This window comes from Octopus bimaculoides, chromosome Z (genome assembly GCF_046866305.1).
Source record: "Octopus bimaculoides isolate indiv1 chromosome Z, ASM4686630v1, whole genome shotgun sequence".
In the NCBI taxonomy this organism is placed as follows: domain Eukaryota; kingdom Metazoa; phylum Mollusca; class Cephalopoda; order Octopoda; family Octopodidae; genus Octopus; species Octopus bimaculoides.
The window spans coordinates 35,830,995-35,847,491 of NC_142944.1; the positions used below are offsets into that span (position 1 = coordinate 35,830,995).

General features: G+C 34.2%; 1 protein-coding gene across 1 annotated transcript in view; it reads right to left on the bottom strand.

Annotated features, from left to right (window-relative positions):
- Positions 1-10,103: 10,103 nt before the first annotated feature.
- Positions 10,104-16,497, bottom strand: part of LOC106871310 (trafficking protein particle complex subunit 11) — a 77,500-nt gene continuing 71,106 nt past the window's right edge. The window contains exons 31-32 of the mRNA XM_089365182.1: positions 16,153-16,338; positions 10,104-12,642 (exon numbers count right to left, since the gene is read on the bottom strand). Coding sequence (XP_089221308.1) covers positions 12,610-12,642; positions 16,153-16,338 — 219 coding nt within the window. The 3' untranslated portion in view covers positions 10,104-12,609. The remainder of the gene's footprint in view (positions 12,643-16,152; positions 16,339-16,497) is intronic.

The window sequence follows — 16,497 nt, forward strand, 5'->3', positions numbered from 1 at the left end:
GAAACGATGTTCTTTTTTTATTTAAAAAAATTTTTTTGAAGAATTTATTTGGGTTCAGTCATCATCTTAGTGCCTTGGAATATGCAAATATTTTTTTGTTTTTGTTTATCTTCTTTATATTCTTTATATGGAAATTAAATTGGAAATATGTCTTCTTTATATATATATGTTTTCTTTATATATATATATGTGTGTATATATATATATATATATATATATATATATATATATATACAAACAAAATTATTTGAGAAAATGTCGAGAAAATATCTTCTTTATTTGGAAAAAGGAAAAAAATATGAAAAAAAAAATATGAAAGAAAAAAATTACATCACAAATATTAAAACTTGACTGTTGACATGAAAAACTAAATTTTGAATATATTATATATGTATAATTATATATAATTGATAGACTACAGGTAATGTGGCCCTCATTTCCCGATTTCTATACACTAAAAAAGGCCAGTCTGTACTATTGATACATCATAATCTTACTTGTATGCACATCTGTTGCATTCTTCCAAATTTGGAATAAATTTGTTGTCTACAAGTTGTTTTTGTTTTTGTTTGTTTATTCTTTTAGTTGTTTCAGCTGTTGGACCATGACCATACAGGGGCATCACCTTGAAGAGCTTTTTACTCAAATTGACACCCCAATACTTTATTTTTAAGTCTCTTTTTACTGAACCAAAATCTTAGTTACAGGGACTTAAACAAACCAACACTGGTTGTTAAGCAGTGAGAGATCAATACACACATACATGCAATGGGCTTCCACACGGTTTGTGATAGAAATTAACTCACAAGGCATTGTTAGACCAGTAGATGACACTTGCATGAGGTGCTTCAATGTGAAACTGAACCCCAAACCATGTAGTTAAGGACTCTGATTTATATTTTTTCCTTGTCTAGAATTATGAAGGATTCCTGAAAAGTCCCTGGTTTTAAGAGTATCGTGAAAGGCTGGTTGGAGGCCCAACCTTCTGAGTTCTTTTACAGGGCTTAGAAAAACTGAGGGACTGCTGCAATAAGTGTGTTAATCTGAGAAGGGAATATATTGAATCATAATTACCTGATCCCTCTGTATTTTCTTTTACCCAAAACTAGAAACTTTTCAGCACCCTCCCATACATTCTAATTGATTTGATAAATTAGGCAGTTTATACTGGTATTGTCAAAGAATCTCCCTCCCACTCAATCACTCCACTTGGAGCACCTGTAAACACCAAAGGCTATCCTTCCCTCCAGACTCAACTAAAAAAAAAAGTTTAGTAGTATGTTTGTATTTCGATGATTCACTTGTTTATCCCTTTTGATACCAACCTACCTGAAACTGCCCCTGGTTCTACAAGATAAGCTTTCTGTTTTTAAATTAACACAGGCACAAAAGTGGCTGTGTGGTAAGTAGCTTGCCTCCCGAACCACATGGTTTCGGGTTCAGTCCCACTGCGTGGCACCTTGGGCAAGTGTCTTCTACTATAGCCTGAGGCCGATAAAGCCTTGTGAGTGGATTTGGTTGACAGAAACTGAAAAAAGCCTGTTGTTTGTATCTGTGTTTGTCCCCCCGCCCCATTGCTTGACAACCAATGTCGGCGTGTTTATATCCCCGTCACTTAGCAGTTTGACAAAAAGAGACCGATAGAATATGTACTAAGCTTACAAAGAATAAGTCCTAGGCGATTTATTTGACTAAAGGTGGTGCTCCAGCATGGCCACAGTCAAATGACTGAAACAAGTAAAAGAGTAAATTAAAATTTTCATCAAAATTGCAAGTTAATTTGTCCCAAACATTAGCTTAAAATGACAACAAAGTTATTTTACCATATTCTTCATTATTTTCAAAATTAATTGAAACAAAGGGAATGTGTTTCAACGTAAATATGGTAACAAAAGTGTTGTTATTTCTTGACCTGTATGGAATGGTTACATTTCAGTGTTGAAAGATATGATTCTATTTTCAAAATTAATGTTATGACAGTCACCTCCAAATCTTTGGTGCTCTTAAACTCATATGCAACCTCATGAATATTTCAAATTACACTTCCTTCTAGAGGCCTCTAGTTCATAGTCCTTGTCTTTTGTGCTCCCATATTTTAGACCTGCACAGAGATCAAACAGTTACTATCATTATCATCATCATTTAACATGTTTTCAATGCTGGCAAGGGTCAGGCAGTTTGACTGGAGTTGGCCAGCTGGGGAGCTGTCTAGACTCCAGTTGTCTGTCTTGGTATGGTTTCTACAATGAAATGCTCTTCTTAACACAAACACTTTTACAGACTGTGCTGGGTGTTTTTCACATGCCACTAGCATGGTTGCATTTATGCAGCAGTGGCACGAGTGTGTTTACACAACACTAGTACACCAGTGTTACTCTTGATGGTTTTTCTGCCCCTTATTTTGTAAACCTGGATGCTGTTACCAATGTCTGTAATGTCTCTTAGGGAACCATTCTGGTTTTTTAACTTTTGAGCATCCACATTAATTTAATGTGAATGCTTGAACATAATGCTTATTTAATTACATCATTTTGAATTAACCATGCATTATCTTGTTGCCTGAATATCACAATAGTGTAATTGTTTCTATAATGATGTTGTTGGGTTGGTATAAGAGACCAGATCTGGCTGATATGAACATAAAACAGATAGAATTTTGGGCCAGTTTAAATGCTCAAAAGTTAAAGCAACACTTTCACAGTGTTACCTATCAATTTCCTTGTCACAATTGACTACTAGACCTCTCCCTCTCTACATGTTTTCTATAAACTGACTCCCTCTTTTACCTCATTTTATCTCTTCCCACTGCAAGCACTCTATATCTTCCATCCCCTATTCATAATTTTGACAAATTTGCCAATTCTGTAGAGACCCAATCTCATCTGATAGCCTTCTAGTTTGTGCATTGTGGTTAACCCCCAGAATATTGCCAATAATACCCACCTCTATGCCCATAACACTGATTGAATCTCTGCTTTAACAACACTTGATCGCCTGTCTTTGTTCCTCATCTTTTCAATGTCCATCTTGCACATTTCCCATCTCCTACTACCCCACCCTTATTCTGAGAATGTCTTCTACTATTTTTCAAACATACTCCAATTTGCACGACCAGTTTGTAGCTCTTAAAGCCTTCCTAGCACTCAACCTAAATCTTTCCTCTGCTCTTGAGCTTAATGCAACATATGCTCTAATATCTATAACATTATTCCACTCTTTGGACTCAATATCACTTTCTTATCCCTCAGCATTTCACCTGTACCATCAGAAATTTCATCTATTGTCTTAAATGTCACCAATGTCGACCAAATTATTGAATGTTTATATATATCGCTGATTACAATGCGTTTTCAATTCTTTCTTGATTATGCCATTCTTTTCCATCATCTTCCCATCATTGCAGAGGCCATCTGAGTTAACTTTTCCAGTCTCTTGGAAAAACAGGAGTAGGTTTAGATGATCACATCTGCTTCAAGATCACATTACCTGTTAGGTGTCACTTCAACTCATCTGTCACTAATCTGTGATATTTGTTTCATATCATGGCTTCCCTACTTCTTGCTGTCACAAAAAAAAAAGAAAAAAAAAACGAACTTTATCTTCTATCTCAGTTGCACCACCTCCCCAGACATGGATAGCCCAAATACATTCACATAATTGCATCCTATTGTTACCATAATCTATTCTCCTATATTGCACCTACCTGTGATATACCATGTTTTTGCATAAATCTCACATACTATACACACTCAACTGACATTGATTGAATGTACTACACACACACAATTACTCACTTCACACTTACAGAAGCACATTTTCAACCAACTATTTCTACCCACATTTCTCACCTTAGCATACCACATATACACATCATGCACAGACAGACTTCATTTACTACACACTTGTCCTATACATCCATATTGCATAAACCTATTACAACATATATGCACAGCATAACCACTAGTGTATTTTTATGTATGCATGTGTTTGTGTCAGTGTGTACATACATTTTTTCTTGTTTGGCTGTCTGTCAATTGGTTTACATTGACTGTTCTTGTTTGGTGATCATCTCTGGCAGGCTCACATGTGGGCTATAAGTCCTGCTCTTGTTCTGCAGCAGCAGTGATGACATCTGCTGCAGGTGAAGTTACTTGACCCAACAGAGAAATGATGCCTCTTATGTGCTTTTTTGTAAAGAGCTTCAGCTATTGGTGTCAGTCATTGCACTACAGGGCCTGCTCTCACTAGGTGTCTGGGGAAATGACAAAGTTCTTCATATGTCTCTTTAACACATTCCTCTATTGCAGCCTCTGGCCAACACAGCTCTGCTTGCCTCAATGCAGTTCAGCATAGAAAACTGCCTTTATTTACATTCTGAATTATATTAAAAAAAGTATATTAAAAGGGTGACTGTTGCATGCACAGATACATGAACTTAGATGCTACAACATTACACATTCAATCATGCATTTCACCCCTGCCTCCAACCACAGTCTCTCCTTCACTCATCCACACAATAACCCACTCTTTCCCCTCCCAATCTTCACTTACTCTCACAGTAACCTTCTTCTCCCCCTCTTTCTTTCTTCACTTACTGCCACAATGACCCAAGTTCTGTTTCCACTTTGAATCTTGCTGTCTCACTTTAGAGCTTACTTTTTACACCAAACTTACAATATAGAACTGTTATAAATTCAGTATCATTTCTATTTCTCTCCTATGTCTTTACCTGAAATGTTAAATCTCTTCTATTCCTTTCAGTGACATATTTATTTTTGTCCTCTTTTCTTTTACTTGTTTTAGTCAGACGATAGCCATGCTGGGGAACACTGCCTTCAAGAATTTCAGTTGTACAAATCAGTACTTATTTATTTATTTATTTATTTATTTTTTTTTATAGCCTTGTACTTATCTATCAGTCTCTTTTGACAAACCACTAAGTTACAAGGATGTAAACACATCAATACCAGTTGTCAAGCAGTGGTGGGGGACAGGGACACAAAGGTACATATACATACATAGATATATATTACATGGAAAAATGCAAGCACGAAAAGTAATATTCTTAAGATTATAAACCTGGAAAAGTACAAGACAAGTTATTACACCTGTAAAAGTATATGAGCGTGCACACACTCACATGCTCATACCGGACAATTTCAAAACAACGCTGAATCATATATTAAAAATAAATGGAAGTGGAGAGACGGGTTACTGAAGAGATTGCAAGAAGTGCAATGAAATGATTTAACAAAAAAAAAAAAAAGACTAAATACTGTTTATGAATAAACAAAGGACCGAACCAGTGCGTGTGTTTATTACCGGCATAATGCCTCTCCCAAGGTTTAAAATAATAAGAAACTTTACTTAAAATATTGCAGCAAGGAATGCCAATTCTTCTAAATTATTACTCTTTACAGTTCTCATCTATTAAATTTATTGTACAAAACTGTTCAGCTAATTTGTAAGTTTGTCTAATTAGTCACTTTTCTCTGTATTTAAGATAGTAAATTAGCCAAATTCTACTTAAACAAGTGTAGTGTTATTTGTAAACTATAATAAAATATTTTTTAATATTCAAATTTTAATTTTAGCTTCAATATTTTAAGTAAAAAGTTTCTTATTCTTTACTTGACTTGAAGTAATAGCTTGTCCTGTACTTTTACAGGTGTAATAATTTGTCCTGTACTTTTCCAGGTTTATAATCTTAAGAATATGACTTTTCATGCTTGCATTTTTCCATGTAATCCATTTTATAAGATAATTAATAATGTGTCAATTAATAATTTAGATTTTTACCTTATAAAATACTGGGTCCAAATACATTGGCTGCTATTTTTAGCGTGTTGAGCAACCAGGTAGAGGTTCTTCCATTGGTTTGATTACGTGATGAGATGTTTTTACACATATATGTATAATATGTATATATATCATTGGCAGAAGTTAGGGAGTAAGTCAAAAGCTGAGAGTGTTATGTATTGGAACTTATCAAACACAAATTTGTCCATTGTCACTCTGTAACTTATGATGAAATAACTTCTAAAATACAAAATTTTGTCAAAAACGTTAAGAGTAAACCCTGTTGTATGTGACACATTGTACCAGTATCGGAAGTTTCAAAGTGTTTAGTTAAAAAAAATTAATCAAATAATTTGTATGTCAAATTGAATAGATCCGAAATAGATAAAAAGCAAAGTTGACCTCAGTGGAATTTGGCAAAATATCACTAAGCATTTTGTCTGGCACGCTAACATTTCTGCCAGCTCAACACCTTAGAAAGTAAGTATTGATTTTAGCAATATATTCTTTATTCTTATAGCTGAAGCGTTACTTCCTTACTTCATGGCATTTCACCCAATAACTTTTCTTCTACTAATTTTTGTTCAATGTGACTAACGACTCTGAATTCCTCATACATTTTTCTATCATTTAAGCCTAAGAAAAGTATACTTTTATTTTAAAATTAATAACTTTATGTTGTGGAGGTGCAATGGCCCAGTGGTTAGGGCAGTGGACTCGCGGTCATAAGATCGCGGTTTCGATTCCCAGACTGGCATTGTGAGCGAAAACACCTAAAGTTCCACGATGCTCCGGCAGGGGATGGTGGCAAACCCTGCTGTACTCTTCCACCATAACTTTCTCTCACTCTTACTTCCTGTTTCTGTTGCGCCTGTAATTCAAAGGGTCAGCCTTGTCACACTGTGTCACACTGAATATCCTTGAGAACTACGTTAAGGGTACACATGCCTGTGGAGTGCTCAGCCACTTGCACGTTAATTTCACGAGCAGGCTGTTCCGTTGATTGGATCAACTGGAACCCTCGACGTCGTGCCAACAATAAGTTTATGTTAGCTGAAGATGAATATCTGCCTTATGGTCGCAGATATTCTGATGTAACTTTTTCTCTACTGAACCAAATCTCAAACTATTTATGCCAAAGTGTAGCTGAGGAGATGTCCTCTTTAAAACTATTAACAATTTGCAGTTTAGTTGAGAACTGAATTAGTGGTGAAGCTTGGAAGCTGCTGCGATTGACAAAATGGTGGACTTAAGAATATATTCAACCACAGTAGTGGTTGAATGATGATGGGCTTCTTTCAATTTCCATCTAACATCCACTCATAAGGCTTTGATTGGCACAAGGCTATAATAGAAGACATTTGCCCAAGGTGCCATACAATGAGACTGAACCATATAGCTGGAATGCAAACTTCTTACTGGTACATATTCTTTGTTACTGTTTCATTTCATATTTCTATGCTTTTTTAATATTTTTTTTTTTTATTAATGTTTAATGTCATACTTATGTCTTTGCTTTCTTCTTCCTCCTTATTTATCTTTTTATTTTTATTTGTATCCTTTTTTTTGTATTATATCCTTATGCCTATGCTGAACAAATGAGTGCTACTTTGTCCTAGCAGCTCCACCAATTATTCAGACAGTTGGTCATCAAATATGTAAGGCGAAGCATTCTGTAGACATATGTAAATTTAACATAAATCTCAGGTCTCAGGCATGACACAGAGACTAGGCAGTACTTTATGAATTGTAGTTACAATCTATTTAATGGGCTTCAACACAGTTTCCATTCAGAATATAAGGATTGATCAAACTATAGATGACATTTGAACAGGATATCGAACAATGGGATTGAACCTGGGACCTTGTTGTTGCAAATTTCTTAACTGCTTAGCTGTACTATCACTACAACATTAACCATCACCATACACATCATCATCATCATTGTGTAATTAATGTCCACTTTGCCATGCTTGTATTGGTCAGATGAAATTTTTGTTGAAGCAGATTTTCCATGAATGAATGCTCTTCCTGTCTACAACCCTTACCTGTTTCCAAGTAAGTTAATATTTCCCCATGACCAGATATGTCTTAGAAAATTGGAAACAAAAGCCACAGGTTGTGTGATGACACCTACATAACTCTAACATGTTGTTAGAAAAGAAGAAAGCAACATACACATGTGACAGGATTCTTTCAGTTTCTATCTGCTAAATTCATTTACAAGGCATTAGTCAGTTCATGGCTATAGCAGACAACACTTGCCCAAGATGCCATGCAGTGAGACTGAACCTGAGACCATGTGATAGGAAAGCAAACTTCTAATCACACAGCTACACCTGTGCTTAAATATTAAATTAAATATAGTCTTAAATTAAAAGTGTGTGCAACCATACATAATGAAGTGAGCTAAAAAGAATTTGTAGTTACAGGAGTTTCACACAATGAAAAGGAAAGTCATTACTGTTAATGATGAATCTTGCCCAGAAGGAAGACAGTTGAAATTGATAGAAAAACGAAATGGGAGACATGCAGTGGTAAGTAGATATAGTGATATGTTTCAGTCTTATAAGATCTCAACTGTAAAAAAATTTGAGTGGAAAAATATCAACAGTTCAGCAATTTAATAATGACATGATATATAAATGGTCTGAGTGAGAGAACATTTTGTTTCTTACTACTGTGAAGCTAACTAGCTTGAACACATGATCCTTCAGTTTGTTCTGTTTTTGGTTTTAGAATGAAGTTAAAAATATATCATCATACATAGAATTATTATAGACTATAACCTATATATAAAAAAAAAATGATAAAATTCAAAGTAAAAGTTAACAGTAAAGTAGCATGTAAACATTGAATTAAAAGAACCCCTTTCATCATCATCATTTAACCTGTTTTCCATGCTGATATGGGTTAGAGGTTTTGAATGAAGCTGGTCAGCCAGAGAGCTGCACCAGGCTCCAGTTTGTTTTAGCTTGGTTTCTGTAGCTGGATCCCCTTTCTAATGTCAACCACTCCACAGTGTAGTGGGTGTCTTTTACATGTCACCAGTACTAGCCATGACCACAATTTCAATGATTTCACTTAGCTTGATGAGTCTTCTCAAGCAAATCAAGTTGTGGTCATTTGTCATCACCTCCATGAGACTCAACAACTAAAGATCATATTTCATCACCTCATCTCATGTCTTCATAGGTCTATCTCTTCCACAGATTCCCTCTGTGATTAGAGATCAGCACTTCTTTATGCACCTTACAAAAAATTCAAAGGTTGCTGGCAAGACTCAAACTCACATCTGTGAACATGATAGGTGTTCTACCATTACACCAAAGCAATCCTTTGAATTTCCCTATCAATTTTAGAAACTTTGAGAGATGTGAAATAATTCATCATTAACAATGGAACTCGAAGTGCAATATTTGCATGCTATTATAAATAATAGTGTGCAAATATTGAAAAAAAAGAATCCCTTTTGAATAGAGAAATAATAATATATTATTATATTTCGTGTGCAAGATTCTTGATGTGGATACATGTGTTGAAAGAAATACAATTAAACTTTGGGAGAGGCATTATGCTGGTAATAAACACACGCACTGGTTCAGTCCTTTATTAATTTATAAACAGTATTTAGTTTTTTTGTTAAATCATTTCATTGCACTCTTGCAATCTCTTCAAGAGTGCAATGAAATGATTTAACAAAAAAAATTAAATACTGTTTATAAATTAATAAAGGACTGAACCAGTGCGTGTGTTTATTACCGGCATAATGCCTCTCCCAAGGTTTAATTGTAATATATTATTATATACTCTCTATATAGAAGTATTACATGTTCTGTGCAAGGAGCTAGTTTTTATACAGAAACTAGAATTCTCTTTTACTCGTTTCAGTCATTAGATTGCAGCCATGCTGGGGCACTGCTTTGAATTTTTTTAGTTGAATGAATCGGCCCTAGGGCTTATTTTTTAAGCCTGGTACTTATTCTATTGGTCTCTTTTGCTGAACTGTTTAGTAACATGGATGCAAGTGGTGGTGGTGGTGGGACAAACACAGACACAGATATAGATATATACATATCTGGTTTCTTTCAGTTTCCATTTACCAAATCCACTCATAAGGCTTTGGTTGGCCTGAGACTATAGTAGAAAACATTTGCCCAAGGTGTCATGCAGTGGGACTGAACCTAGAACTTTGTGATTGAGAAGCAAGCTTCTTACTACACAGCCACACCTGTGTCTTAAACATTTTTTCCTTCTATGTGTTCTTAGAAAATTGTTAAAGAAATACTGACACAAAACACAACTGGTAACATATTTTTATTAGGATACTGGAATTGAAACAAAGTTTTAAATTAATATTACTATACACATATCATTCACATTTTAGATTTCACTTTCTTCAAGTTGCATAAATAATCCTTGTATAATTAATAATCTCCACCCACCACCATTAAATGAAGCAATGATATAAGCAATTTACTTTTAAATAAGAAAAGATCCATAGATAATAATAATATTAATAGTTTGAAATTTTGGCACAGGGCCAAAAGTTTATGAGGGGCTGGTACTTATTTTATTGACCTCAGAAAGTAAAAACAGATGAAATGCTGCTAAGCATTTTGTTTGGTGTGCTAATTATTCTTTCAGCTCACTGCATTAAACACTTAACAATAATAATAATAGTTACAAGTTTTACCAAAAAGGCAGCAATTTTTGGAGGAGGGGGATGAGTTGATTACATTGACACCCGTGTTCAACAGCCGAAAGGATGAAGGGTAAAGTCGACCTCGGCAGAATTTTTTTATTATTATTATTATTCAGTAGTTTTATTTTTATAACGTGCTTTCACTTCACTACCGAGCGCAGCTCTGTGCACCTTGGGTATGTGCTGTGGTTTGCTGTGGTGCTCTTATGTTTACTGTATTGAAAGTGTTTTGCGTAGAATGTGTGCAGTACCCAGTAGTGCAATTTTCTGTATGTTATATATATTTGTAAGTCCTGGTATTTTTGTTATGTATTTGTCTGAATATTTTTTTATTATACCTAAGGCACCTACTATGATAGGAATTGTTTCTGTTTTTAGATTCTACATTCGAGTTATCTCTATTTCCAGGTCTTTGTATTTTGAAAGTTTTTCCATTTCTTTTAGAGAAACGTTGTCATCTGCTGGTATTGATACATCAATTAGAAAGCATTTTTTTTCTTCATGATCTTTGACAACTATATCTGGTCTATTTGCCTTATTATTATTATTATTATTATTGTTTCTAGCAGAGGTGCAAAGCCAGAAATCTTGGGTTAGGAGTGAGGATGATTAGTTGATACAATTAACCCCAATACTTGACTGGTATCCTATTTTATCAACCTCTGAAATTATGAAGGGCAAAATTGATCCCAGAATATAAAGAGCTGGAAGAAATACTGCAATGTTTTTTTTGTTTTTTTTTTTTGCAATGCTCTAGCAATTTTACCAAGCCATAGCTCTAGAAAAAAAAAAAAAAAATAATGGTTTCAAATTTTGGCCAAGAAGTTTGGGGGAGGGGTAAGTCGATTATATTGACCTTAGTGCTCAAATGGCACTAATTGACCTTGAAAGGATGAAAGGCAAAGTCAACCTCAGCATAACAATAAAAATAATAATAATAATCGCTTTTACTATAGGCACAAGACCTGAAATTTGTGGGGAGGGGACTAGTCAATTACATTGAACCCCAGTGTTCAACCGGTATTTTTAATTTATTGACCCCAAAAGAATGAAAAGCAAAGTTGACCTCAATAGGATTTGAACTCAAAATGTAAAGAGCCAGAACAAAAATCACAAAGCATTTTTTTTCCTCAATGCTCTTATGAATCTGCTAATCTGCTGTCCTAGAAATAATAATAAAGTTTATAACAATACAGTTCTATATTTGAGAGATGAGGAATCATGTACATTAGTACTTCACAGGTATTTAATTTATTGACCCTAAAAGGATGAAAGGCAAAGCCAACCTTGGTGGAATTTGAACTCAGGACATAAAGACAGATGAAATGCTGCTAAGCATTTTGTCTGGTGTGCTAATGATTCTGCCAGCTCGCCACCTTAATAATAATAATAATAATCTTTACTACTATAGGGAAAAGGCCTGAAAATTTGGGGGAGAGGGTTGTTAATCACAAAGATCCCAGTGCTCAACTCATTTTATTGGTCCTCAAAGGATGAAAGGCAAAGTTGACCTCTGCGGAGTTTGAACATAGAACACGAGGAGAAAGAAATGTCACTAAGCATTTTGTCCAGCATACTAACGATTCTGCTAGCTTGCTGCCTTAATGGTAATAATACTAATAATAATAACGATCCTTTCTACTGGAGGCACAAGGCCTGAAATGTTGGGGGAAGGGGACAGTATTTCACTGGTACTTGATTTATCGACCCCAAAAGGATGAAAGGCAAAGTTGACCTCGGTGGGATTTGAATTCAGAATGTAGCAACAGGTGAAATACTGCCAAGCATTTCGTCCAGCATGCTAACGATTCTGCCAGCTTGTCACCTTAATAATGATAATAATAATAATAATAGAAAATTTTCAATAACTATTATATAATGTATTTACAGTACAGTAAGCAGCTCCCAAATACACAAAATGTAACTTCAGATTTTTAATCATCTTTTTTTTTCTTTTTACCTATTTAATAAATGAAAATCCAGTGAAAGTTTATAGTTCTAAAGTTACAAATGATGGATATATTTTTGTTGTATTTTCTTTCATTTTTTTAATTATTTATTTGTTGTTGTTTCTTGGTATTTTTCTAAATTTCTTGATAATTTTCTCAACCAGAGACATTCAGGGCTTTTCCAGTGGGCTGAAAAAAGTAGAAAAAAAAATAATAAATAAATAAACAGATTTATTATTCTACATTTGCAAACGAAAGAAAAGTATTACTGAACTGATGTGCAAATGGTTTGTTGCAGTTGAGGTAAATTATAAACAATCATCACAATCAACTTTGTTGTTGTTTTCATGTCCACTAAATGCAAAAATGACCGTGTGGTTCAGAAGCTTGCTTCCCAACTGTGTGGTTTTGGTTCAGTCCTAAGCACATGGCTGGGAAAAGCATTTCCTATAATAGCCCTTGGCTGACTAAAGCCTTGTGAGTGAATTTAGTTGATGGAAACTGTGTAGAAGCATTGCGTATGTGTGTGTGTGTGTGTGTGTGTGTGTTCCCTTCTTTTCCTTTTACTTGTTTCAGTCATCAGACTGCAGCCATGCTGGAGCACCACATTGAATTTTTAGTGGAATGAATTGACCTCACAATTTCTTTATTGGTACTTATTTTATCAGCGTCTATACTGAACCGTTAAGTTATGGGGACATAAACACATACACAAAGAGATACACATGATGGGCTTCTTTCCGTTTCCATCTACGAAATCCACTCACACGGCTTTGGTTGGCTTCAGGTTATGATAGAAGACATTTGCCCATGTGATTGGGAAGCTAACTTCTTACCACAACTGCATCAGTTACATATATATATATATATGTATGTATGTATCTATTTATGCATGTGTAATCTTGTCTACATCATGTGACAGTTATAAACAAACATACCAACATACAAGTAATATTGTTTATTGCTGGTCTTCCATAAAAGCATGTTAGTCATGGGGAAATTTTACCTTGCCTGGAAATAGGTGAAGGTTGGCAAGAGGAAAGGCATCCAGCTATAGAAAATCTGCCTCAACAAATTTCATCTGAACCATGTAAGCATGGAAAAGTTGATGCTAAATGATGACATGAATGACGATCATTTTTCATGCTTGCAAGAGTGAAACAAAATTTATTGAAGTAGATTTTTCTACAGCTGGATGCCCCTCTGGTTGCCAACCCTCACCTGTTTCCAATCAAGGTAATATTACTCCAAGTCATTTGAACATGAACGGTACAATGCCAAACATGCTTTCATGGTAGACTGCTAATGAATGGCATCACTTCTATGACAGCGATGTTTGTTGAAAACCATTCAATGATGTCAAGTCAAGCAGATACAAACACACGCCCATACACATACAATAAACTGTCAGCTTCCATCTACCAACACACACACACACACGTATATATATATATATATATATATATTATGACCAGCATTGTTATTACATCTGCCTTTTCCATACAGGCATACACTGGGATGAGAATTTACCCACCCTTGTTCAAGTTGCCATATATGGAGGTCGCATACACACACATTGTGTCACTGGTTCTTGTCATTCGACTCCTAGTGTACTATTTTTAAGGGTTTTAGTTAAATACATTGACTAATATTATATCTGATACTTGTTTCATCGTTTGTTCAAGACAAAATGCAAAGTGGACTATTGGCACAAGGGAGTTAATTCCATTGGCCATTATTTGCTGTTTGGTATTACTGTTTGAAAGTTCTGGATTACTCTTCATACAAACTATATATATATATATATATATATATAATAATAATATTAGGGATAAAGATCCAAATTTACAGGTAAAAACTCAAATTCAATTTATCAAGAATTAAAATTAAATTAAGTTTCACAGTATATAATATATAAAATAATAATTTAGAGAAAAGAACCAAAGTTCGTGAACTCATCCATGAAAATAATAATATTATTATTATTTCATGATGTTTACTTTGTATTTTATTATACTTCTTTTTAGTGTATTTACTTATTAAATTTTTCTATATGTGACTGTGGATTTTCATAGATGATTTCATGAACTTTGATTCTTTTCTCTAAATTATATATTTATATATATATATATATCATCCAACGTCTGTTGTCCATGCTGGCATGAGTTAATGCACAGAAAACAGAAGACAGAGACAGGTGAGGGAACAACAATCAGGTGTATTAGTTTGATGCTCGGGGAAAAATGGAAGAGTCTTTGATGTTTGGAGTAAATGCTCTTCAACAGAAAGGGATGAGAAGGTTAAAAAAAATAGTGAGAGAAAAAAATATGTCTGGATTAATGGTTTCAAAATACACTGTTATGCATCCGCTAAAACATATGTACATAATTATGTTTGCTTTCAGTGAAAAATATGAGCAAACACATGTGAGGCTCCTTTGTTTTATAGTCACTACTCTTTGCATAAAAACAAGTTGAGAAAGGAGGCCTGCAAAAGTGGTGTGTGACTGCAAAACATAAGGTCCCCACATAGATATATTTTATCTGTACTACTTAACCAATGCATAAATATTACTCTACATCTGTATTGAATTATATAATTTGTTTTTGATATTATTTCTCTGTCTCTCTCTTTCTCTCATATATATATGCATATATATATATATATATATATATATATATATATATATATATATATATATATATATATATATTTTGTTTTGCAAGATTTTTGAACATGTATTAACAGAGGATATAGATAATACAGGCACTCCCCATACACACACATGCACTTACAAAACATAGACACACATAAGAAAGAAGAAAGCAAAGAACCACTGATGAGGTCGCAAAAGTGTGACAAAAGAACTCTGGCCGAAATATGATTAATGTAATGTAATGTAATATAAAGCTGAAGCAAATTAACACCAAATATACAGTGCGTGTGTTTTTATTGGCTTTTATTGGCTAAACTGGCAATATGACCATCCCCAAGTACAACAACATATATATATATGCTTGCATGGGTTTGCTTGAGTTTGTTGAGGTAGATTTTCTAGTCAGATGTCCTTCCCTCTTATTTATTGCCAAGTAAAGTAACATTTCCTCATGGGCAGACATGGAAGATTGGAAACAAACATCACCACTTTTATGATAGTGACATTCACTTACAACTATCAAGTAATGTTACAAAGCTTTGGTTGACCCAGGTTTATTGTAGAAAGCATTTGCCCAATGTGCCATACAATGAGACTGAACCCAAAACAATGTGGTTCAGAAACAAACTTCTTAACCACACAATTGTATCATACTTGAGAGATAATATCAAAAAATTATTATTCAATAAGTGTGTGTGTGTATAAAACAAACATCCCCTATTTTATGGATGCACCAATCTCCTGAAAATCTTGCTGTAATGTAGAACTCTTTAAAGCAAGACCTACTTTCTCTTTGATCTCAATGTAGCATGGAATCAATGGGAAAATAGGCTTATTAGTACAATACTTAAAAGGAAGGGAAAAAGCATTTGATGTTTCAGATGCTAGTCCTTCATCAGGAAAAAAAAAAAAGATAAAAGTTTAGGGGCCAGGTGGGAATGTAGTTCTATGGGGAGATAAAACAAATGTTTTGATGTGCAATGTAAAAAAATCCTTTTAAAGAGCTATAACAACCATTGAAATAAAATTAATAAGAGATTTACCTTAATAAATATATGAGAAGGTATTAACTTCTGTAGCACTTCATCCATACTGTCTCCGGCAGCCGTACCACCACCTCCTTGACTTAGGTTTAAATGAAGTTTAGGAAGGCTCACATGACCAGGAATTAAAGGAAACAAGTTATAGGTCAACTGATACTGACCAATAGGAGGGATACGAAAATGTATCTGAAATATTTAAAAAAAAAAAAATGTAGATGAAAAGTAATAAAAATTACAAGCATGCATTTAATGTATACCACATCAACCATTCTGATAAAAAAAAAAAATTAAAAGAAATATTTGGACTAATATTAACTAAAATATTAACTTATGAAATCAGAATCG